General features: G+C 41.1%; 1 protein-coding gene across 3 annotated transcripts; it reads left to right on the forward strand.

Moving 5' to 3' along the window:
* The first annotated feature begins 655 nt into the window (after positions 1 to 655).
* Positions 656 to 25,348, forward strand: LOC120555986 (immunoglobulin-like domain-containing receptor 2). Of its 3 annotated transcripts, XM_039795226.1 has the most exons (10): positions 656 to 832; positions 4,865 to 5,251; positions 10,420 to 10,539; positions 14,647 to 14,703; positions 17,280 to 17,426; positions 17,555 to 17,722; positions 18,205 to 18,333; positions 19,285 to 19,630; positions 20,538 to 21,273; positions 22,460 to 25,348. In XM_039795226.1, exons 1-10 carry the CDS (start codon positions 709 to 711, stop codon positions 22,493 to 22,495), a joined length of 2,250 nt encoding a protein of 749 aa, XP_039651160.1. In that variant the 5' UTR covers positions 656 to 708; the 3' UTR covers positions 22,496 to 25,348. The 3 variants fall into 3 exon arrangements, with proteins under 3 accessions (XP_039651160.1, XP_039651162.1, XP_039651161.1); XM_039795228.1 differs by lacking the exon at positions 18,205 to 18,333; XM_039795227.1 differs by lacking the exon at positions 14,647 to 14,703.
* The last annotated feature ends 465 nt before the right edge of the window (positions 25,349 to 25,813 follow it).

Raw genomic sequence — 25,813 nt, forward strand, 5'->3', positions numbered from 1 at the left:
ACCTTCCTCCAAAGCGCGCTATAGCCTTTAGTAGTCTAGTATTCACAGCCATCAGATGAATACAGTAGGCTATAGGCTACTAAAAAGTAACTTGCAATGCATTTGTTTACCCACTCAGACTGAGAAAACGTACACTTCCCCTCTTATTTAATCGGCAAGCCTTAGGCTGCAAGCTTCTCGTACAGCAGCACCGAGATATTCCAACTAGACCATCACTGAGTCTTCCTCTATGTGGCTTCCAGTAGGCTAATGTGCCACACATGTTAGTCTGCACCTCCTGGCGAGTACAATGAAAGTGTAACTCTAAAAAAAACTAAATATTAAAGTATATTATTAAACAAAATTAAAATAATTTCGTAGGTAGCCTATTTTATTTATTATTATTATTAGCCTATTATTAATATTTTAAATTTGTATTGTTTTTGTTTACTATTTGCATGTTCTGTTGCACTAACAGTAACATTTTGGCTTGTGTGTATCAGGTAAAATTATATTTGTAGAGCTATATCAAAACCTACACTTCAGTAAAATACAGTTCGTTACTTGAATACATACTTCACAACACAAATGCCCGCGTCAACAAAGCTTTTATTCTGGAAGCCGTTGCCGGAAATGCTGAGTTTTATTTTGACAAGCTTGACGCTGGTCCCGTTATCTTTTAGTTAGGTTAGTAACTGTCCGTGTGTGAGCCTGAAACATCGTCCAGGGATGAGACTAAAGGGAAAAGAAGTAACGTTAGACGTTCATCAGAAAACCTTTATGAACTTCACCTGCAGGACTTGGAAAATGCTTTTGCTGCCGAAATGGTGGATTTTAATCGTTTGTCTGACAGGTAAGATGAACAGGGGAACAGATGGAGTCAACTATGTGGTGTAACCATGGGTTGTTTAATTCAGATTTAAGTTTGTAAGTAACGTTAACGTTAATGCTAGCGTCACTTTAACTAAGCTAACATTTTAATGATTAAACCTTTTACAATCGAATTGAGCATTTGGATTCAAACTTTATGAAGTTTTATAAACCGGGCGTCAGTTATTCTTCCTTAGCACATTTAGGTCTTTTCTATTCTGCCAAAGCTTCAATATTTTACACAGAAAAGTATTAAAGTACTTGGTGCCAGCTTGGTGTCTGGTATGCCAGCAGTGCTGCAGTCGACTAGTCATGTGTGAATGATCCGACCAGAGGCTTTAGGCGTTGTGGATTAGGAGGTCTAGCTAACTTCTGACAGAAATTACAGTTTACCACTTTATTTAGTTAGTTTTACTACATACCTAAAATATATATATGTATATGTATATGAATATATGATTTGGATCCATAGCTTAATCATCGAATAGAACAAGTTAAATAAAGTCAGGGACTGCTCGTTATTTACTTCAGGGGCCACCGGAGGAGTTTTGGGATCCTTATATTCAAAATAGACCTGACCCTCCCTTCACCGGTAATACATTTTGGATGCCCATTGCTTTTTTTTACAGCCATGACATACGTGACTAAACCTCTGCATTCTCATCTTACGCATCACACTCTGTTATGGTGTGGTGGCCATTTCAGTAGATTTACTGCATTACTTCAAATACTAAGTTACTCATCTAGTAAACTAGTATTCACATGCAATAAAACAATAAAACATTGAGACCATTCAGCAAAGCACACTGGGTAATAATAAATTCAACACTGGTTGCTATGGACTCATATAGGCTTCCTCAGTCATTGTATATTTTAGCAAAGGTAAAGACATAGGGTAAAGCTGCCGAAGCTGAACATTATCCAAAACACCATTTCTTTTGCATTATTTTTTATGCAAAAATGGCTAGCATTTACTGGCCCCAGCTTATTACTACTATAATCAAATAGCCTAAAGCTAATAAAGAAACAATATAAAATATGACCGCAGGCAGCAATTGTGGGTCCAAACTTTTCCAACAGAAGGAAGCAGCTCATTTGCCAATATCAAAGCGGCAAGGAGCAATGAGAGGATTAAACAAAAATGCGTTATTAAAGGCAGATAACATGTCTATCTCAATTCAAAGCAAAAGCCAGTGTAATGAAAAAAAGTGAAATAGCATGCGTACAGATTTTTATCTGTAAAGGTTTTAGGAAATGATTCTCCCCACGTAAAAAGCAGACAAATCAAGACAGCAATACTTTAACACTAAACTCAAAGGGCTCCTCTGTCCAATATTTTAACAGTAACTATCTTTGCCCTTCTCCTCCTGCTACTTTCATTTTCTGCTCTGGAGGTGGCTTCCTCTGAAAACTAATAAAGCCTGGATCGCCCTCCGCCTGTGATCCCAGGAAGACCAACCTCCTGGCTTTTTTTTGTTCTAGTTCTCAGAAGTCAGAGAAATATTCTCCCTGAGGAATTTGTGTTTTAAGACAGCTTGATTCGTTTTGGTCTGAATTGCTTCTCTCCCCCAGCCCCCCCAAAAAAGAAAATATACCACTCCAGCCAAACTGTAAAACCAAATTGGCTTCAGATGACTCACAGAAGCCTTTAATAGCAAACTTAAAAACATCACATTTTACAGTTTAGTTTGATTTTTGAAATGTACAAATTGTAAACTGACCTCACAGTAGCCTACTGAATCAGCAAACAACAACTTCAGGGGGAGATTCATGGTCCATCTGATTCACTGGTTTGACTTGTGTTTTATCAGTTGAACTGTGCGTTCATCATGTTTAGTTATGACATGGATTGCTTTGTGTATGATCACATGGAGGTTACATGTAAAGAGAAAATGTTTGGTTTTTGATCTTACAGTTTGGGTTCTACTGTAACAGTACTTCTGTTAGTTATAGGGCTGCCTGGCTGCAGCTAATGACTATTTGCATTATTGAATTAGGGTGTACAATATAATTTCTAATAATAATCAATAAATTGTTTAGTCTCTAAAATATTGAAAAAAAGCCCTTCAAATTGCTAAAAGTCAAATAAACGACTAAAGAAAACCGAGAAAAGCAGCCTATCCTTACATCTGATAAGGTAGAACCAGTTAATGTTTGGCATTTTTTGCTTGATAAATGACTTTAACGATCATTCAATTAGCTGTTCAAAGAGGTTGTTGTTGATTAACATTCTGTCGATCAACTAATCGATCAACTGACAAATTGTTTCAGCACCAGTTAGTAACTACGTTTAGGCCTTTGATGTTTTTTTTTATTAGAAAAATTGTCAGCAAATTTAATAAAGATATGTTAAAAGAGAAAGAAAAAAGAAAAATTGTCAGCATGTACATCAGGGTTTATACGTTTTGAAAAAAACTGGAAAAGTTATGGAATTTGAAAAATGCAAATTCCAGGCCTGGAAAGGTTTTGGAAACATAAAAAGACCCAGAAAGTTTTGGAAAAGTCATGGAATTTTTTTTTAACACCGTATAATAATATGTGATTAATAAATGTATTTCACGTTGTCTTAACCTCAACATTCTATTCGGGGCGTGATATTACGAATCCCAATACCACATAAATTGTCATTCATTTTATTGTTAAACCTCTGAGGGTAAACTTTAACACTGATTTTTATTCTTATTGTATAATATCGACTGACATTTTCAGGAATACATAGTCATGGAAATTTGCCAAAAAGACATGGAAAAGTCATGAAAAAGTCATGGAAAAGTATTGGTTAAAATGCATATGAACCCTGGTACATCCTTGTCAAGGTCTGTAAACAGCCAAGAACGAATACTCTTGGTAAACATATCCCTGTGCTTAATGTAGCTTGTTAGTATGTTTGATGAAATGTATCAGTTCTTTGGAACCAGGCGTGGGTGTTTGGCTAGGTTCACTCTTAGTAACAGAAAGAAAACATAACTCTTTCAACAGGCCGGCCCCCCTCTAATCCATCACCTCATCCCTGTTCAGTGGTCCAGTTCAGTCACACCTCCCACTGCTTAGCCTGAGACACACACACACACACAAACGCACGCACGCACGCGCAGCAGCAGCAGTAGCAGCATGCACAGATGTTTTTTGGGTGGGTCTGTGTTTTTCTCACATGGTCATCTCTCTAGCGGGTGTTGCTGTTAAACCGCCGAGCTTTGAGCTCCTGGTCATCATGTGACCCAGAGTCAACTCAGCTCACGGTCAGATTTCACCGAGCAGAAGCAACTCAAACAGTCTCAACAACACACAGCCTTGTTTTCTTACACTTACCATGCCAAACTGCATGACGATCAATTTCATTCCCACTAAAAGTAAAATAAAAACATGTAACAAGTATTTCTAGGTAGCGTTTATCCTGACATACTTCTACTCTACTGAATCTCATTTTCGAAAAGAGAGGGCAAGCTTTCCGTGATGCAACGACGGTAGTGTGTGATTTGTCAGTTATTTTTACAGTGAGCCAACAGGAATAGGTGTCTCCTTAAACCTCGACTCAGCATCTGAATCATTGTGTGTTGCTGTCTGCTGTGGTAGTCCTTAAATCCCCTTTATTACACATACCCAGTTATTATTCAAATCTGGTGTGGCTGCCAGATCTGTGTTGTGTTTGTATAAGCCCCACAAATTGACACCATTACAAGTATGTTGAATACGCCGTGGATGTGCAGACAACTATCACTGGAGTACTTTGATACTGAAAAAAAAACTTAAAAATGTGATAATTCACAGGCAAGTTCTGGAGTTATAAGAAAAGTTTTTTTTTTTTTTAGGATATCTAATCAGATTTATGGACTTTTTTGCGATAGACATCTAAGATGTCTGTATATTCAGATCTGGCTCATGACTCTGCGAAGGAGAGCGATTTATTGACGCAAATAGAACATAATTAATGCAATGATTATCCAGACTTACTTGTTTTAACCCTTTCTTCCTTCACACTTGATTGATCCTTCATTATCTCCTTACTCTCCCACAGATGTCCTCCTTCCCCGCTGCTCGGGGGTTCATGTGTTTGTGAGAGATGAGAAGAGGTATGCTGTGCTGTTCCAGTCGGTGGTTCTGCCGTGTCAGTACAACAGCGTGTCCACCCAGGTCCCCGTGGTGCAATGGGTCTACAAGTCGTACTGTCAGGACCGCACGCGGGATTCGTTCAGCTACCCAGACAGCATGAGCGGAGGCCAGGGAGGAGGTGGGCTAACGGGTGGATCCAGAGGAGCCGGCGGAGGGTACGAGACGGGGATGACAGCGAGCTACCTTGACTGCTCTGACAGCAGCCGGACGGTCCGAACTGTGGCCTCCATGTCTGGTTCCTCAATCACACTGTCAGAGTACTACAAGAGCAGAGACATCTCCATCATCAACAGTAAGTCTTATGTAGTGCTGCTTGCACCTCTGGTTCGGTTTCTCTTAGGGCTGGGCAATATATCGATATTATATCGATATCGTGATATGAGAATAGAAATCGTCTTAGATTTTGGATATCGTAATATCGTGATAGGACATAAGTTTTGTCTTTTCCTGGTTTTAAAAAACCAGGAACATCACTTTTTGAAAAGTGATGTTCTTTTCTGAACTTACCAGACTGTTCTAGCTGTTCTGTTATTTGCCTTTTTCCCCACTTAGACATTATGTCCACATTACTCATGATTATTTATCTAAAATCTAAGTGTGAAGATATTTTGTTAAAGCACCAATTGTCAACCCTAGAATATCACCGCAATATCGATATTGAGGTATTTGGTCAAGAATATCGTGATATCTGATTTTCTCCATATCGCCCTGCCCTAGTTTCTCTGATGCCCATGCTGAAAACGATCTTAAGTCTTTTTTTCGTTTTTGTTCTTCAGCTGTGTAGCCAGGCCGTCACATTATTTGGGCTATAGGATGAATTTTAACTCTGCAGCTTTAGATGGATTTTCAGTTCATCTGCTTGCAGTTTAAAAGTTGTGGTGGAGAATTATTGAAGCTAAATACTGTAGACATGTGATGGCTGAAACAGCCAGACAGATATGATCAGTGTTTCATTCAGTGTATCACAATGTGCTTCACAGTAGCAGAATAATGTAGTAAAATACACAATAGATAAAAACAGCAAAGAAACAAGTTATTAAAGACATAACAAATATAAATATACAGTAGAGCAGCACTATGGAAGCAACTCAAAAGCATTTTTTTGGGGTGTCCAGTTTACTTTAAAGAAATAGCAGCCTTTCTGGTTATTTTGTAACATATTGATCCAAACTAATGTTCTTATTTCTTCTATAGCCAAGCCTGGCAGGTTTAATCAAAAGCCATATATCAGAGCATTGGCCCATCCTTCACACAGATTCCTGATGATTAAATGCCCAACGTGAAGTCAGAGAGATTCTGCACACATGTAGAGGAGGGTGAGAGACGGAGGCAGCTTTACTGAAACCTTTTCCACTTTTTCAGAACAATCAGGTTACATAACACAAAAATAATAAGTGCATACCCACTAGTAACAGTTGTTTTCCAGTTCCACAGTTTGGCATGAGAAGACAAGAGCTAGGTGTTAGATGTTAGAGAAGAGGAGGTTGGTCCTCAGAGAAAAAAGAAGGCAAAACTCACCATCCATCCAGTCAGAAATCACTAATCAACCGCGGGTGTGAAGCCTGGAACGTGTTAAAAGTAGAAAATGCCCCAAATACGCATTCAGAATTAATTCAAGAATGTACTGTAGATTATAAAACTGAAGTTTGTACAAATGTTTTATACATAAGATTTTCTGACATTGTACCATCTCAGATATACTATTGACACATACAGTATGTTGGCTGATATGTAACACAGAAAAAATCACCTGATAATATGTTTGAAGTCATTTTAAAAACGGTGTCACCATTACATGTTTTGCCTACCAGTTAGCAATAACAAGTTTATTTTTCAAATGCACAATTCACATTTTTCAAACTGCCATATGTCAATATCATTATTGGCTTCAGAAAGTATTGGCAGCTCTCTGATTCCTGGGTCAGCAGAGAAGGGCGCTCCCCCACTAGGGCTGCACGATATGATGAAAATATTGCGATTATTTTGACTGATTTTGACAAACAAATAAATAAAAATACGATTTGTAGGCCGGGACATCTCTGCAGCACCACAATACTTCATTCAGAATGGTTTGACACATCTTTTGCCATTAACAAATATTGCGCCCCCCCTGCGATTTGGATATTGCACCAGTCCATATTGCGATTTTTATACAACTGCGATGAATTGTGCAGCCCTATCCCAACGTATGTTACACATGGCCATGAGTATATTAAAGGTGCTCTAAGCGATGTTGGGTGACGTCTTTTCTTGTTGACGTTCGAAGTATTGTCAAACAAAACGGAGGCTAGCTCGCCCCTCCCTCATCCCGTCCCCTCCCCCTCCCTTCCGTGCTTCAGGAACGCACTAACCCCCCAACCCCCACCCCCAAATCCTTCTTGTCGGTTATTGGCTGGAACTCTGTTTGTTAAGTTTCGTGGTGCAGGTTGGCCAGTTTGTTTTTGTTGCCGTTTGTGTTTTTTTTACAGTCTGTTCAGGGGACAGGCAGCTAGCAGATAGTGAGAAAATGTTGCTGTATATGACAAAAAATGTTGTAGCCTAAAAAACGTGTGACATCGCTTAGAGCACCTTTATAGTATTGCAATAATCAGTTGGTAAATGCTTACAATTTCTTTGATCAAGATATTGAGTTAATATTAATAGTTTATCAATTAGAGCCCCACCTCTCATGCAGCCTCAGAAATAACAATGTTCTGAATATTAGTGGATGTTTCCTGCAGTCATGCATGATTGTGAATGTTTTAAGCATTGATGACATGAAAAATAATCTGACTATTAGCTCAAGTAACTGAAAGCAAATCTCTCATGCTATTAAAGGCAGTGGTTTAAAAAAATAGTGCTCCATTATGTCATCTAAGGATCATCTAAGGGACACTCTGTGTGTGTGTGTGTGTGTGTGTGTGTGTGTGTGTGTGTGTGTGTGTGTGTTGTGTGTGTGTGTGTGTGTGTGTGTGTGTGTGTGTTGTGTGTGTGTGTGTGTGTGTGTGTGTGTGTGTGGGTGTGTGTGGGTGTGCGCGTGCGTGTGTGTGTGCGCGTGCGCGCGCTTGGTGAAGACAGAGAGGTAGCCCTGTTTGCAGGCCTCAGATTTATGGAGCTCTAACTCTAGTTGAAGAATCGACCTTCTCTTCACCAGCCAGAAACACAGACAAAAGAAATGGTTTTCATGCTGTCCTCTCATTCATCCTGACCTCTCACTCCTTCCCTCTGATGTACATCAATGTCCCGCTTTTATTTTCACTCTCTAGATCTCTCCACATCCCAGCATCCACACTCTAATTTCTCTCAGTGTAGGGCTTTTTTTTCCTTCACTTTGTCGTTTCTCTTTTTCTGTCCCACTCCACCTCCTGTCCTGAAACAGGTCAGTGCAGCAATGTTGTAAATGGACAGAAAAGTAAAAAGTTTAACAATGTTGCCTTTAGAGACGCCCAGTGATCCAGACTCATGTAATCCTATTCAGGGTCACAGCGAGGCTGGAGTCTGTCCCAGCATGCACTGGACAGGGGCTGTTCTGTTAATCACATGGCTAACACAGACAAACCGACACACTGACCTGCACTTCTGGTCCTTTTAAAAGGTGGCAGTCCATCTGCCTTGCATGTGGTTGGAGTGTGTGAAATAAACACTATAACATTGTATGTTGAACGAGTGGAGGTGTTACTGTATTAAAGGAGAGACCGGTCACACTGGTGTGGTCTGGTCAGCCTGTCTCTCCTCCCCCTTCCTTGGCTGACAGGAAAAGGAAGTGAATTATTCAACCCTGTTTCCTGCCTGCTGTATTTACATGTCTGACCCCCTTACAATAGAGTCAGTGGCCCAGTATTGTCTTGTGGGTTGGATTCTTGGGCCAAACTGTATTGGAATTGTTTTTATGGCCTATTCGTCTTATGAAATAGCACTTTGTTGGAATCTTTGCTTCCATAATTAGAAAAACATTTAAAAAAAATATATATATATAAATGCTCATTATCCTGAGCTATCATACATGTACATAAAACATTATCAGAATCACAATCAGAATACGTTATTGATCCCTCAGGGAAATTATATAGTTGCAGTTGCTCAGTCACATTTAAGGTAAAATAAGAGTAAGAAAAAAGCAAGTCAATAAGTGTATACAGTAAATAAGTAACTACAATAAGACATAAATAAAAACTTACAATTTTTTAAGTATTTACAGACATGAATACAAACATTAAGTAGAAGTAAGTGACATTATGTTACAAGTCCGATTAGGTTAAAAAGATTGTTTCAATGGCTTTTACAAATTCTATTGTACAGTAGCAGCTGTGAATAAATAAATAACATGTGTGTTCATGTAGCTGATAACTATTGCAAGAATTATTGTACATAATTGTCCAAGAATATTGCGATGTGACGTGGGGATGCGTGCTGTGAGACCAGTTAACTCTAAGCAGGGAGGAGTTATATAGTTTGATGGCCACAGGCAGGAACGACCTCCTGTGGCGCTCTGTGGGGCATCGTGGGGGTCTGAGTCTGTCGCTGAAGGTGCTCCTCAGACTGACCGGTATTGTGGAGTGGGTGGGAGGAGTTGTCCAGGATGGAGTATACTTTGGACAGCGTCCTCCTCTCTGACACTGACTTTAAGGAGTCCAGCTCCACACCAACAACATCACTGGCCTTCTGTATTAGTTTCTGTTGGTGTCAGCCACTCTCAGTCTGCTGCCCCAGCATGCAACAGCATACAGGAGAGCACTAGCCACCACAGACTCATAAAACATCCTCAGCATCTTCTGACAGATGTTGAATGACCTTAGCCTCCTCAAAGAATAGGGGCGACTCTGGCCTCTCCTGTAAAGTACTTTTATGTGGCCAAAAGTTTGTGGGAAACCATAGTCCGTTTTTATTGTTGTGGGTTAGTGTGTTTTTCTGAGTTTTGGGGGAAGATCTTGACTGGTCTACACAGATCCCTATCCTCACTCCCATCCAACACCTTTGGGAGGAAAATCTTCCCAGAAGAGTGGCGGCTGTGCTGGCAGCATAATAATTAATTAATTGAAATCATGATGACATTTTCATTGATTTTCACCCCCAGCAACTTGAAACAGTGATGCATTATTATTTTTAGGGTCACAGAGGAAAATGAATGGGCACAGTTAGTTTTTTTAAGGAATATTTTATATATTATAAAAATAAATTTAACATTAAACATACATTATGCGTAAGACGTACTTAGGACCTAAGAAAGGACAGTGAGGCATTGTGCTTCACAAATGCATAGCCTACATGTTTAAACAGGGTTTTCCTATTTAATCTAAATACTTTCAAACCTTTTAGTTAACCTATGCATGTTAGGTTTTCAACTTTTAAAAGATGCTACAACCTGAAAATGGGTAAACTTCCTCAAAGACATTTTATTTTGCCAAAGATGCTCAGACATTTAAAATGTTTTAAAATGACTTAGGACTGTCATTTTTAACCTCTTCCCTTTTTCTCATGCAGAGGCAGACCTGCGCATAGGAGAGGTCCAGTGGGGAGACAGTGGAGTTTACATCTGTAAAGTGGTTATAGCTGATGATTTAGAGGGACAGAACGAAGCCTCTGTGGAGCTGCTGGTTCTTGGTAAGCTGCCGCTACTTTCCTAACATGCCTATTGTAAAGGATTTTAGTTTTGAAATTAAAAAGATAAACCTAAGCTTGATCACACTTACACAACCTTCTCTGTGAATATCGCCTCTACTGTATGTCTCATTGGCATCCATTGAAGTTCAACCGGCTTTCAAATTAGACAATGTGTTCCCAGTTTTGGTGTGAGCCCCGGCAGATTCATCATTGTGGAACTTTAAAGGTCCCATGACATGGTGCTCTTTGGATGCTTTTATATAGGCCTTAGTGGTCCCCTAATACTGTATCTGAAGTATCTTTCCCGAAATTCAGCCTTGGTGCAGAATTACAGCCACTAGAGCCAGTCCCACAATGAGCTTTCCTTAGGATGTGCCATTTTTGTGTCTCTAGCTATTGAGGAGGAGAGAGGGCGGGGCAAGGTGGAGGGTGGGGGTGTGGCCTTAATCAACTGCCACTTTTCTCGTTTGAAAGCCATGATGTCTCTCTCCCATGGGTTGGCCAAATTCTCTGGGCGGGCAAAGCAGAGAAAGGGGAGGTAACCTTGCTCCTTATGACCTCATAAGGAGCAAGATTCCAGAACGGCTCATCTGAGTTTTCATTTTCTCAAAGGCAGAGCAGGATACTCAGGGCTCGGTTTACACCTATCACCAAACCTCATAAAGTGAAATTTCCATGCCATGGGACCTTTAAACTTGCAAAAGTACACGGTATACCATTCGAAACAATGGCTTATTGAGTCATCGATTCTAGCGGTGTCCCATCACCTTGTTTCGTAGATGTGATTAGACTGGCAGACCACACGCTGTAGTATCTCTGAGCAACCCTGTATATGTTTGTAATTACTCATAGACACAAAAATAAATTTAATTTTTCTACGAGCTGCTGTTACATAACGCGGCCTTTACTGTATAAGTTGACCTATACAGGCAGCACAATACAAGCTCATTAATGAGCTGATTTACAACTAGCAGTGGCACTTCTTGGGCAGTTTTGCCTAATCTGTAACCAAAGCAACTGCATTAACTCATACTGTATATTACTACAAGAAGGTTTTGAAACATAGTTGCTGCAGAATAGTTATCGCTTGTTTGAGTCTTTAAAATGCCACGTGTGTTTGTGTGTGTGTGTGTGTGTGTGTGTGTGTGTGTGTGTGTGTGTGTGTGCGTGCGCTTAGAATCTGCATGTCCCATGTTGTTTAAGTATCTGCAGTGTGTTGTGTCTTTACAGTGACAGTGTACTTGTCCGTGATCAGTTAAAAATGTTACCATAGCAACTGCTGAGAAGCTCTGTGGCTCTTGGTGCTCTAATTCACTCTGAGGCTGAACTTTTGTTTGGCTGGCACTCAGAGACTTATGCGTATGCACAAAAGACACGCACATACACACAGACGTAATGGGCAATAAGCTTTTACAGTTTGCAAAGACTTGAGTTAATACTGAATCCGGTTAAATGTGGGTACGGCCCTGGTACGATACTATGCAGTATATGTGTGTGTGTATATATATATATATATTTAATGCTACAGGCAAATTAAGATGGCATGATTTTCCTGCATGAGTTGCCCTTTGCAGTCTGTAACCTGGCATAAGAGACCCTAAATCTACAACAGTGAAAAAAGTTGTATTTTCTGGTCTGCGTGTAGCTAATATGGCATGTGAGGCACTTGTGTTTCCATAACAACAGTTGGGGCCTCTGTGAATGGATGAGGCTGTGGGGGCTTTTGTCTTTTTTGTGTAAATGACTTCACAGCAAAGAAGGGAGGGAAGATTTAATGACGTGTAGGAGGGACAGCAGAGCACAATGATACAAAAGATGGAGGGGTGACACCATGTGAAACACTCAACTGGTCGACTGAGAGTTCAGTTTAGCTGATGAAAAAGAAGGAAGAATTCTGCTTCCCTCTGTTCTCTATTGGTATGGTTTTAATCTGTGTGTGTGTTTTTTATTTTTTGAGTATACGCCCTCTCTGTAGAGCTCTACCAACATATAGGCTGACCTTCTCTTTACAATTAATTTCCATAGCAGGAGTATGCGTGGCAGTGTACAAATACCACCCGCCTGTATAACCATATAGAGAAAAACAAGCAAACCCCAAATATTTGAAAGTAAATCTCCGGTGAATCACCGGCCCTGCAGGCAAATTCACATGTGAGTGGGAACTCCGCAAGTAAGCTGCCTTACTTGTTTGAGCAGAATGGAGAAAGAACACATTTCAATCAGGAGAGACTTCGTTGCAGATATGCAAATATTTATTGTAGATAAGCATAATATGAAATGTACATGAAATGTACAAAGTCTTTGGGGATTAGACTCCATCATTAAAATATTTAAAGGGGTAGAGAAACAGACATATCCCCCGATGGAGCCTAGACACTGGTGATGGCGGAGAGGGAACCAGGAGGCCGAACGAAAGGACCCGTCCGCCAGAAAGGGACTCCGGTTGCAGTGGATGATGACGCCCAGAGGTGGAAGGGGAGGAGGAGGAGAGTTGCACGTTTGCCTGAGAAGCCAGCTGATAGCAAGGAGAGAGACATTTCAAGCAGGATATCACGCTGGGATTGGATCATGAATTTGTGGCCAATTCTGATTGGTTTACTGAAGAGTAAACACCTCTTAACAGCTGAAAAGATTTAGGGAGAGATAGTGGTGATTGCAGTAATTAGAAGTCTTCCTGAAAGAATTTGCGCTGAGCTTCATAACAGCAACAAATACAAAGTTAGAGGAGCCTTAAATGCACACAATGCAAATTCCAGCACCCAGTTGTTTTGAATTAATGTGGTGATTCAGCGGCTTCTCAATGAACTTAACAGGGTTCTTTCTGTTTTCAAATTCAGCAAAGAACACGTTTAGCCTTCCAGAAAGATACAAAGTGAGGTATGTCAGCCGGAGTCAGGCCAACATATGTTTCTCCAGTCCTTCTTTCGGGCGCTCAACACTCCTCCTCTCTGCCATAATCACACTATCAACAGTAAAACACCAGCATCTGCTCAGCTCACATCACACTCACCTATACTGGCTTTTGCACTTTTCACAAAGCTTCAACTTACGTGCTCACATGGACACATGCACCCAAACAAAACACACTTGTTACACTCGCCCCCCCTTACTGCATCTATCATGGAAATGTTTCATTCAGACATCTGCTGACCTTGTGTGGAGTCCCTTAGAGCTGTTTTTAAATAGAACATTTTTTAAGAGAAAGTCATAACACTAGCAAGATACCAGGATCAACAATTGACAGGCGGTGATGGTTTTTAAGGACTTGGGTTTTATCCGGTGTTCACATTTCTCCTTTCTTTCCCTGAAACATATGTATGTGTGGAAGTAATCTATCTTTCCCTCCACCAACGTTTCTGTAGCTTTAGTTAAAGGACTAGCAACATGTATCATTTCAGAATATCGACGGAAAAGCGCAGGAACATGTTTCAGCATGAGGAAAGAACACGTTTAACTGCACGGAGGTGGCGTGCAACTTCAGTTGTCTACAGCAACTTTTCCTGAATTATTCAGCAGGATGATTTGTTAAATTGGAGAGAGCTTATTATCAAGGGAAGTAATGGACTTATGGAGCTCCAGGGCTCATCCCTGGGCCACTTACTCTCTTCACCGGATAGATAACAGAGAGACAAAGACAAATAAACCGTTTCAGAAACAAAATGTTTCTCTGCAGTCTGTTTTCCTGGCTCTGGACGTGAAGAATGTTCCTACCTGTGATTTTTGCATGTGACATTACTCACAGCTTCTGCCTATATGTCATGAGAATGATCCACGTTCCAGTCTGTCTTCTTACCAGACCGATGACCTCACAGCTTTTGAAATCAGAGATCAGATGATCAACCTGCTTATCAGTTGCTCTGATATGGAGACTTTTAGGAACAAGACCAGATTGTCCTTTGGTGCATGCTGCTGTTGATCTGCCAACTCTTTTTTTTTTATCTGTTTATCTTTCCCTGTATCGCTCTCTGTCTGTTCTGTCCTGCTTCTCTCATCATGCATGCTGCTGCTGCAACAACTTTCTTTGAATCAATCATTTATACCAACCCCATTCCCTCTCCTCTCCTCTTCTCCGCTCCTTGTTGTCACCTCTGCTCTGTCTCTCTGCAGGTTTCTCAGGTGTGCCTGAAGATCTCCTGCCAGACTTTGATATGAAGATTATGCCAGGTAGGGGCATAATGTAACCTCCCCCTCACCTGGTTCCTTGCATTCATACTAACCCTACTCACCGCTCTAACAATGGATGTGGGAACCATTTGGAAGGTGGCAGGGAGAATTCCTTGAGATGGGATGAGTAAATAATGCAACCGGTGTGATTCAGCTATAATGAGGCTTTGACAGAGTTGAGTTCAGAGACCACACCCTTTAGATAAGATCTCACTCCCACTACGATGAGCTGTGCTGAAAAAAGCAGCTATTATGGTCATTACAGTTATTTATGGTTGTGGTTAGCATGTCGTCCCACATCATTTGGACACTACCCAGTAAAACACAGTGATCCAGAGGGAGTGAGTTTGTTTATGTCACATCAAATTCCTGTAATACACAGTTAATTATCACGGGGTTTGTGGGGAAGTGATGAATGAATAGATGAATTCTGTGGATGTAGCTCCCAAAATGACATGGTATGAATCACTCAGCTAGTATGGTTACTGCAGGCTTATCTCTGGTGTTATTAGCATGTGTTGTTATCCACATCAACTCCCACTGTGCTCTGAAATGTCTAAAATGTACTGTGTTAGCTTCAGTTTTGAAGAAACAGCTTGACAAACAGCTTTGTGGGGCCAAAATGCTGGACCCCACAACTTTAAAGGGCTATTTGAGGGTTAAGACTTGGTTTTAGGATTAGGGATATAATTAGGTTATGGTTATGGTTAGGGTTAGGGTTAGGGTAAGGGTTAAGGTTAGGCATTTAGTTGTGATGGTTAAGGTAAGGGGCTAGGGAATGCATTATGTCAATGACAGGTCCCCACAAAGATAGTGCCACAAACCTGTGTGTGTGTGTGTGTGTGTGTGTGTGTGTGTGTGTGTGTGTGTGTGTGTGTGTGTGTGTGTGTGTGTGTGTGTGTGTGTGTGTGTGTGTGTGTGTGTGTGTGTGTGTGTGTGTGTGTGTGTGTGTGTGTGTGTGTGTGTGTGTGTCGTACAGAGCAGCGTAAACTGTCCATTTCCTTCCTGTAGCAAGGTCTGGTTTCCTGTGTGTGTTTTTAGAGAGACAACGTCCTTGGTTTTACATTGTTAAGATTTCCTTATCTGCCCTCTCCTTGCCTTTGCTTTGCTTTGTCCCTGTAGACAGATACATGTTGTTTATCTGTTGTACTTGCTCTATCACTCACTTCCGCACAAATACTCGGTGTAAAACCATCTTATTTCTTTAGTTCTGACTCATTCTGGTTAAGATTGAATTTGTTCTGATTTGTTACGTCCCAAGAAAAACATTTACTTTCTGGAAATTAAAAACTCCACATGATAGAAGACACATTTTTTTTAACAATTCAGCCTTCTCTCTCTTAGCTGATGTTTCATAGTTCTACAGGAATCATTCCTCACTGTGGTATGTCCCATCCCAACATCCAATACATCACATTAAGGAAGAAATTATACCATTTCATCGGTGCTTCAAGCAGCTTACATGCATGCATGAAAACATATGTTCAAATATTTCTTTCTTTTTATTTGGATGCAATCTTGGTCTCGGTTATCATCTCTGGTTATTACAGTAATTAATAAACTGGTCACACTGTCAGCCGGGGGTTTGGGGATTTCTCTCATAGTATAAACTTAATGTAACACGTAAGGACATCTGTAGCTCCCATGTTAAATAGTGAAGTTTGAGAGATTGTATAAAGGTTGATTAATAATACATGTTTCTGTTCACATTAAATACATTTAAGGTTCTCACAACAAAAGGAAAATCAAAACATTCAATCAAACAATTTTACTTCCTAATTACCAGTTGCTCTATATTCTACAAGGCCACAGCCCTTCAACAGTTCATTCATTCATTGGTCTAAATTTTAATTAAGTCACTTTTTAATCAATTAACTAATCCCTAGTGTATATATAATTTTTTATTGACTTATTGAATTGAATTATTTGCAACTACTACTACCTTTATGCCCATTTTTGTAACTATGAATTGGTTCTTCATTTGTGTTCAACAATGTATTTTGGGTCCATTGAGCTCATCAACAGGGTACTCAAAAATACTTTACTTACTTTACTACTCAAAAATACAACAATTTTAGTATACATTTTGGCATTTTTAAGTTTACTTTAAATGTTAACATGGTACATTCTCAAAATAAGGTTAAAATAGTTTACAATATTGGGTTACAGTCAGTGTACACATGGAGGCATACTGTACAGAGGGAAAGCAGTAAAATTTTTAAAGTTTTTGAGTCAGCTGAAGACTACGAGTGGAGTTAGAAAGAAGTGACCTTACCCGTCCTCTGTAGCCGTTTCTTCAGTTCAGCTCGAGGCTACATTAGCTGCTGTTAGCATGACACACAAATCTCTGACCAAACTGTCAGTGGTAGAGTTGCATCGTGGGTCATGTAGAAGCCAAGCAAGACAAAAAGACGATATCTCTGGTTCTGCTGCACCAATGTTTGATGAGCAAACAGCCATTTTAGTATAGTAGAGTACACAGTGATCTGATCAAATCAAATGGTTTCTCTCTAACTTAATCATTTATGTGTTGGTACTTATCTAAATGCAGGATTCGGTGTTGTGTGTACTTTCAGAGTGGGTGTTTGTGTCGGCGGTGGCACTGGGCAGTGTCTTATTCCTGCTGTTGGTCGGGGTTTGTTGGTGTCAGTGTTGTCCTCACTCCTGCTGCTGCTACATCAGCTGCTGGTGCTGTCCCGACACATGCTGCTGCCCAAGACACCGTGAGTATGAACACACACACACACACACACACACACACGCAGCAAAAGTTATTGCTCAGAACACTGACTGACTATTGAAAATGTGTTTTTCTGGAAAGTCGGAATTGGATTGTGTGTTGCTTTTGTAGTTTATGAGGCAGGTAAGGGTATAAAGACGGGCACCTCCACCCCTCAGACACCTGCCTACCCTCCATACTTTGTCACTGGTGTTCCGACGATGGTTCCCATCGCACCCCCATCTCTGGTGGACAAGATGTCTTCCCTCCCCCCTTCAAATGGCAGCATACTCACAGCAGGTGAGGTCTTACTCTTTTTCAAGCAAGTCAATCTGTGTTTTTAGAATTACTGACGATATCAGTGTTGTTGTTTTTATTTTTATATATTCGTCCCCAGAGTTTATTCTGCTTTTGGAAAAAAATATTTTTAATTTTTTAATATTGCATTTGGTGGGTGTTGAATAATCTACAAGATAAGATTCATTTGGAAATTGTGCCTTTGTATCAGATATTTAAGTACAACATTCAAAAAAGTTCGTGAGAAATGTAATTGTTTCTGTCGGCTATTTTATTTTGGGAATGCTGTAAATTGATATGTGTGTTCTCACGTGAATGCATGCCAACTATTTTATTCTGCAATTTTGGCAAGAAACAATAGTAACACAATAAGGTAGTGAAAATAGCAAACGAGAAAAAGCACTACTAATGGTCCTCGATCCACAATGAACAAGCACACAAAGAGAAAACTTTTCCATGCTGATGGGTCAAGTGTGTATCTACAGTGCCAATGCATGCTGTAGGGGTTCCCTACCGCGCCCCTTCATCTCAGGATCAGGACTCTCTCAGGGTGCTACAGTATCTAGAGAAACAACTGGCTCACTTCAACCCTGCCAGGTCAATCAGCCACCAGTGTAAGCTCCATAAACTCATCCTGTCGGTTTACTCTCCGAAAATGCTGTCCACATCTTCTATTGCATGTTGATGCACTCAACACACAATGCATGCCGCACTATCTATACTGTTGGTAGTTTCTATTTGGGCTTTTTATCCTTTTGAGCGTGTCTTGGCTTGCCTCTCTGCACAAGCATTCTGCGTATTGAATTCCCGGTAGTTCAGATGTGCATAGTAGCAGCTGTGCATGCCTACTCACCTGAAAGAATGTGTTTTTACGATTCTCTCTCCAACAATTAATGTAATCGCTTACAGACATCAATCAACTCTGACTTTCTTCTTCTGCAGTCTTTGTTATAAATGTTTCTCTTAAATTCTCTGCTACCTTAAAGTGCTCATATTATGCTCATCTTCAGGTTCATAATTGTATTTAGAGGTTATACCAGAATAGGCTTACATGGTGTAATTTTCAAAAAACACCATATTTTTGTTGTACTGCACATTGCTGCAGCTCCTCTTTTCACCCTGTGTGTTGAGCTCTCTGTTTTAGCTACAGAGTGAGGCATCGCACTTCTGTACCATCTTTGTTGGGAGTCGCACATGCGCAGCTAGGTAAGGACTACTAGCCAGTCAGAAGCAGAGTATGAGGGCGTGCCACGCTAGCAGCTAGGCGAGCATTATAAAGTGTGTTACAAAGTGACGCACGTTTGTCACGGAAGTAAAGGCTGGACTACAACAGAGCTGTTTGGAGCAGTTTGTGAACAGTGTTTTCTGTTGGAGATGGTAAGTCCTTTTGGGGTGGACTTTGGGCTTTTTCACTTTGTAAACCTATAACATGCACAAAAAAGATATATAACACAATAAAGGAAAGGGGAAAAAGCCAAAAAGCATAATATGAGCACTTTAAAGAGAAATGTTCAGTTTATTCAGTCATTCTTCATTTATCCATTCCTTCATTTTGACCTGTCCAGCCTGTAGCCTGTCCGAGCTGAGCTCCCTCCACGAGGGAGAAACCAGCTTCCGCCAAACATACCGAAATGTCCAGAGGAAAGCTCTGCCCGCCATCCCTGACCATGACCCTCAGCCTGAGCCCCAACGCTACCGTGACAACCGCAGCCCAGAGCCGCAGCGTTACCGTGACAATCCCCCTTCACCCCAACGATATCACGATGACCGCGACTCAGAGCCTCGCCGCTGCCAGGATGAGCCCCTTCCTCCGCGGCGGTACAGCGATGACCCTCCGTCCTCGTCCCAGTTGCGCAGGCCCGGCCGAAATCAACGGCAGCAGAATCACAGCGATGAGGACAACCACAAAAGGTACTCTCTGTCTGCGTTTACATGCACTAAAGTGACCTGGGTTCTTACTTTATTTTAGAAGCATGGCTTACTAATTTAACTGCTATAGAAGACGCTTCCCAACACCAACCCAACGGCCGACCTTTCGCAGAAAAGGCAGTCGGGCTGACTGCCTCCCTGTACATTCTGCGCGTGTGCGAGACGTAATACGTCTCCATAACAGCAGGCGGCGCTAATCTGTATTGTCGTCCAAAATATTTAAACCGGCAGCTGATTGGACAAACACGTCACATGGGTCTGGCTTCTCCCGAATTTCAAAACTGACCATAATGGCGGCTCGTTTGGAATACGATCTCGTATTTTACGAAAATAGTTCACCGAAACGTGTTTCTGAAAAAATTTTCAAGCAAGAAATAGGCCGAGCAGTTCCTGAATCTGTCTTCATTTCAGATCGACAAAGGTCAGTTTAAAAGATTTTTGTCAGATTTTGAGAGACGTTCGTCCCGCTCGTCCCGCTCGTCATTTCCAGGTTCCACCACTCAGATTGGTCATTGAGTCCGACTGCCCGCTGGCCGATTCAACATGTCAAATCGGCCCAAACGAACGCTGACGACTCCTCCGTCTGACGTTGGCACGGAACACACCGAAAAGACTCGAGTCACCGACCTCGCCAGACTGTCCGACGGCCGATAATCGGGTTGGTGTGCCAGCGCCTTAAGCAATCAGCTTACTGGAGAAAGCCAGTAACTCATTTACTTAAGCACATGTAAAGTCAGCGACTTGTGAGTGCAAACCGATTCTGTATATCTGCATATATAAATATACACAATACTCACAATCCTCCTGACCTTCTCTTGCATCCTGTTCCCTTGTCCCCTCCCTCCCTCTCCCTGTCTGTCTTCTCTTGGCCTTGTGTTGTGTTCCGCAGGTGGAACCCTCGTTCAGAACATCTGCGGAGAAAGACGTACCGCACTGCCGGACGAACCGGCTCACTAGAAGAGCTGGAGGAGTTTGCTGCTTCTTACAAGCAGAGAGGAGACAGAGGGGAAGAGAAAAGGGAAGAGGACAGGGGAGACTACGAGATGGAGCGTCTGGAGTTCAATCGGTATCCTTCATACCGCAATGGTCCACCTCAGCATTATCACAATGACGAAAATGAGCTTGGCGACAACAGCGACCGCGAAGATCGTCTCCGAAGAAACAAGAATAACGGACATTACATAAGCCCACTTCAGTCACCCGAAAAGAGACGGGGCACTTGGGACGGCGAGCGACCTGCCCCACCTCCTCCCAGGGTCAGTCCGCCATCGACTTCTTCTCAAGAGAAGGACTACGACGGCACGTTCCTGACCAGCCTGCTGGAGCGCAAGGCCAAGTTACGAGGGGTCAGCCAGGGGAAGAGTGGGGCCCGGGGGGAGGGGGATTCAGACACAACCTCTAAGGGCAGCTCGAAAAAGAGCAGCGGGGAATCGAGTCGGCACTGCAGCCGGTCGCCCAGTAACAGGCCTGAGGCGGATTCACTTCCTCCCTGCTCAGACACCGAGCGAAGCAGGACGGACAGGCCATCTCCGCGGCCGCTCCCAGCAAACACTTGCTGCTCTCAACCTCCTGGCCATTCCCTGGCCGGTCGCAGAGAGGAGCCCAGAGACAAGACCCGCAAAGTGGTGAGTAACATCTAAGCCTATCAACTATTGGTAGCATTGTGTGCCGGTAATGCTAATCTGCAGATCAACAGCAGTGAGTAGCATATTTTCTAGTTATATTTTCTCATTGAAAATGAGTTATTGTATTGATGTGTAATTGATAAAAAGTTTAACACTAGGCTAACGGCAAAGTGTTTAACACTCAATGTTGGATTTCGCTGCTTTGAAGGGAGTTTACTAGGGCGTTTCCGCAGGGGCCCAAGAACCTTTTTGAAGAACTAAATCTGCGTTTCGTCCGGAGACATGAAGTTGCTGTACGATAGTTCTTTTGGGCAAAAAGTCCCAGCGTCAGCGGTAGAACTTTAAAAGATTATATATTACAAACTAGAGCTGGGCAATATATCGATATTATATTGATATCGTGATATGAGACTAGATATCGTCTTAGATTTTGGATATCGTAATATCATAATATGACACAAGTGTTGTCTTTTCCTTGTTTTAAAGGTTGCATTACAGTAAATTTATGTCATTTTCTGACCTTACCAGACTGTTGTAACTGTACTATTATTTGCCTTTACCCACTTAGTCATTACATCCACATTACAGATGATTATTTATCAAAAATCTCATTGTGTAAATATTTTGTGAAAGCACCAAAAGTCAACACTACAATATCGTTGCTGTATCGATATCAAGGTATTTGGTCAAAAATATCGTGATATTTGGTTTTCTCCATATCGCCCAGCCCTATTTCAAACTCCTATCATTATGTTGTCTTCCCCACACGGGGTCCCAGCTCTAAGGCTGTTGTTGTTGTTGTACCTTTGACAGGTCAGGTTCAGATGCTACTACAATGAAAACTAGGTAGAATACTCCGTTCTGTATCCAACTACTCTCCATAACAATCATAACTGGTTGTCTCCTCCCTGATAAACCTGGGTCAAAAAAGGTATTCAACGTCAAAGAATTCATGTCCAAGATAAATTCATTCGACAGAACCAGCTCTCAGGAGCTTCGATCAAATCTTTAAAGAATTTGAAAAAAGGTTGAAATGCAGTTTGTCCCAGGTTCACCATAATAACCCTGTTTGTCTAATGTTCACTATCTTTTACTCCCGCATTCTACTTTAAACGTACTGTATGTGAGTATTTTGGTGTAAGCTGCTATTGTGTTGATCACTTAAACTTTTTTTTATCCTCACCAGAGCACTCTTCTCAGCCGGGACTCCCTCATCGTCTGATGGACTGAAAGCCACACAGACTGAGCACTTGCGCTCAACAGGACCCGCATGTCAGCTGATGAAAGATGATAGAAATGACTATATGCAACATCAAAAATATGCAACTGACCGTGAAGGAAAGCTGAATCAGCACAGAAATGGACAACAGACACACTTTTTCTATGGCGACTGTCACTAGGGTTCCTGACTGCTACGATGATGTTCGATGAATGATGAAGTCATTACTGTTGAAGTCATCAGCTGGACTAACACTGAACTAATGGTGACTGGGTCAATGTCCTGGACTGTCCCTCCCAGCGGGACACTGTTCGTCTCCCCTCATCCCTATACGCTTTACGCTTCCAGCACAAAGAGTGCATTCATTTCCACTTGATGAGATATCTGCTTTAAATAAGCACAGTTGTAGTAAAGGAGGTATATGACAACAGCATTATTGTAAAGAACATACTGTAGCTTCAGCTGAATGACAATACACACACTGTGACATTCAGCAACACATTCAGGGACTAAAGCACCTAATTCAGACGGCTTTTGCAAAGAGATTTTAAATGTTAACTAAAGCTCGTAGTAGTAACCAACATTATCAAATGTTGATATGATGTGTATCTACAGAGGGGTGGACAAAATAATGTAAGCACCTCCTGGAAAAGGACTCTTAAAGCTGCATTAAGCAAAAGTTGGGCCAGCTTTATAAACGCAATAGTTTGTCACTGGCATACTGAGTGAGTGATGAAGTTGCATTATTGATCGGTCGAGTGTTGGAGTTCCACATTGGCCGTTGCGAATAGGCACAGACTTCTCAATTATTGACTCAAACGTAGCTTTACCATATCATATGATTTGCTACTTCAGTCACTTTAAGAACAAATATTACTGCAGCACTACAGACATTTGCAGATTAACATTTAATAGCCAGGATTCACATTATAGACACTACCACTGACTATCTGTATAACACTTTGGCCACAATTTACCACATTGGCCGTTACATGATCGAGCCACATGCTAGGTTTGACCTGGTCTTGGTATATTGACAATGGATCAGTAAGGCAAAAGGTGTCAATTGTAGTGACTCTGCAGTTTTGCTCAACCCTACAGAGCCGCGTAGTGTTTTTGAACTCATCGTTTGAGGTTTGCACGCTGCGCATTTACTGTTTTGATTCACTTTCACCGCTCTCAACCCTGTTTACAGCAACAGCAGGCATCTGTTTTTTAGTATATAGTAATATTAAAAGCTCTTAAAAAGCCACTGTACTCTACCTTTTCAGCACCAAATGGCAGACGGACACAGTTAGCAACTAGCTGGTGGCTAATGTAGTGTTTAGCAGCCATAAAAAGTGAGATATTTCCCTCAGGAGTTGTTTCAAGAAACAACAACAGAGCTAAAACAGCTAAACGGAGCTAAAAGGAGAGTGAATATCGGACTAATATTCATCAGGTGCTCACAAACACAACTCCAAATGAATACTAATGTTGCTCTGTATCTGCTGCATATCTAAAGTGTTTGCTAAATGTACACCATTACAACTTTATGAGGTGATAACTGTTTTGTTTTTTTAATTTTCTTTATACAAGTGTGTTTACATCTTCTACAGGCCCCATGTGGCCAACAGAATCTGTTAATGTTTCTTTAAGTAACTTAATCTTACATGCAAATGTTCGGTTCAATGCCACGTAACAACATTTTTCAGCTTCATCAATTTCATTTTTATTGCTTTAGGCATTTTTAAAGCAACAAAAGATGGAAACAGAGCTTTTGAAATATTGAATAATATGTGCTAAAAATGCAGGAGTGCCAATCACAAATGTATTTGATAGGTCAATGGGAATCCTTTTGAAATTCATGACAACATACAGTATATGCCAAACACAGAAAGCTACACCGACAAAGTAGTAAACTAATGAGGCTATGCACTAATACTGCATACTGATCCAATTTTGACCCACACTTGCAGCATTGGCAGTGGTGATTTAGTTACTTCTTTATTCATGAAGCAGTAACGTTATGTTTTCTCCACCTTGTATATCTGTGGAGCTTTTTATCGTCTATTACATAATAACATGTTAGATTTCGCACAAAGTAACTACTTTCTACAGTTGACTAAAACCTTATGAAATCTTTGTTTTTTGTAAACCTTTAAGTTAAAGGTATTGAACTGCCACTATCCTTTTAAAAGTTAGTTTTTTTTACGACAGTATGAAGACATTTTTATATATAAACCGGACCTATTTATATGTGTGGTGTGATATGATCGATGTAATTTGTAAATGATTATGTTTGTTTAAGCCTTCCAGTGTAACTGTGTACATAAGATGAAGTGCCTTTGACTTGATAACTGTAATTCAGCCTTTTCTTATCGCTGCTGATTCAATAGCTAGACCAGCACCTTCATATGTTGTCAACAGTCGCACACACATATACAAAACACATATTAGCTGACTGATTGTTACTTATTTTGATCTAACATTACACCAAACAGTATTTTATTATTCCTGCTTCCATTTTAGTCTTCTTGAAAAAAGTCTAAATCTCTAAAACTCGTTTTAGTTCATGTTTTCTGATATCTGGTACTGACAATTCTGTGTGTGTGTGTGTGTGTGTGTGAGTGATGACTCTTTACTTTTCTGTTAAGGAGACAATGTGTAATTGAGTATGACTCATGTCTTTGTTCATTGTTGTAATCACAGACTGCCTGTCTTCACGACACAGCTGTGTCAAAACTCATATATCACTTCTGCCAGCTCAGCCACAGAGATCTGCGTCGCAGTTGTTTTGACAGCCACATAAAATCATTTCTTACAACTTTTGTCCATAAACTCTTTATTTATATAAATAAAGACATAAAACATAAAGACCAACAGTGTTTATCTCTCCATCATCTCGGCAGATAAGTCTAACAGAAATAATGAAACCCAGGTTTTATTGACCCTTGTTCTTTATTTTAGGATGTTTTCAACTGCTTGGCTTTAAAGGTGCTCTAAGCGATGTTGGGCGACGTCACTTCTCGTTGACGTTTGAAGTATTTTCAAACAAAACGAGGCTAGCTTGCCCCTCCCTCCTCCTCATCCCGTCCCCTCCCCCTCCCTTCCGTGCTTCCGCGCACTAACCCCCCAACCCCCACCCCCAAATCCTTCTTGTCGGTTATTGGTTGGAACACTGGAACACCGTTTGTTATGTTTGGTGGTGCAGGTTGGCACAGTTTGTATTTGTTGCCGTTTGTGGAGCCTGGGCTGTCTACAGAGACCGAGTTTTTTTTACAGTGTGTTCAGGGGACAGGCAGCTAGCAGATAGTGAGGAGATGTTTGCTGTATGTGACA

The sequence above is a fragment of the Perca fluviatilis genome, chromosome 3, assembly GCF_010015445.1.
Source record: "Perca fluviatilis chromosome 3, GENO_Pfluv_1.0, whole genome shotgun sequence".
Lineage (NCBI taxonomy): Eukaryota > Metazoa > Chordata > Actinopteri > Perciformes > Percidae > Perca > Perca fluviatilis.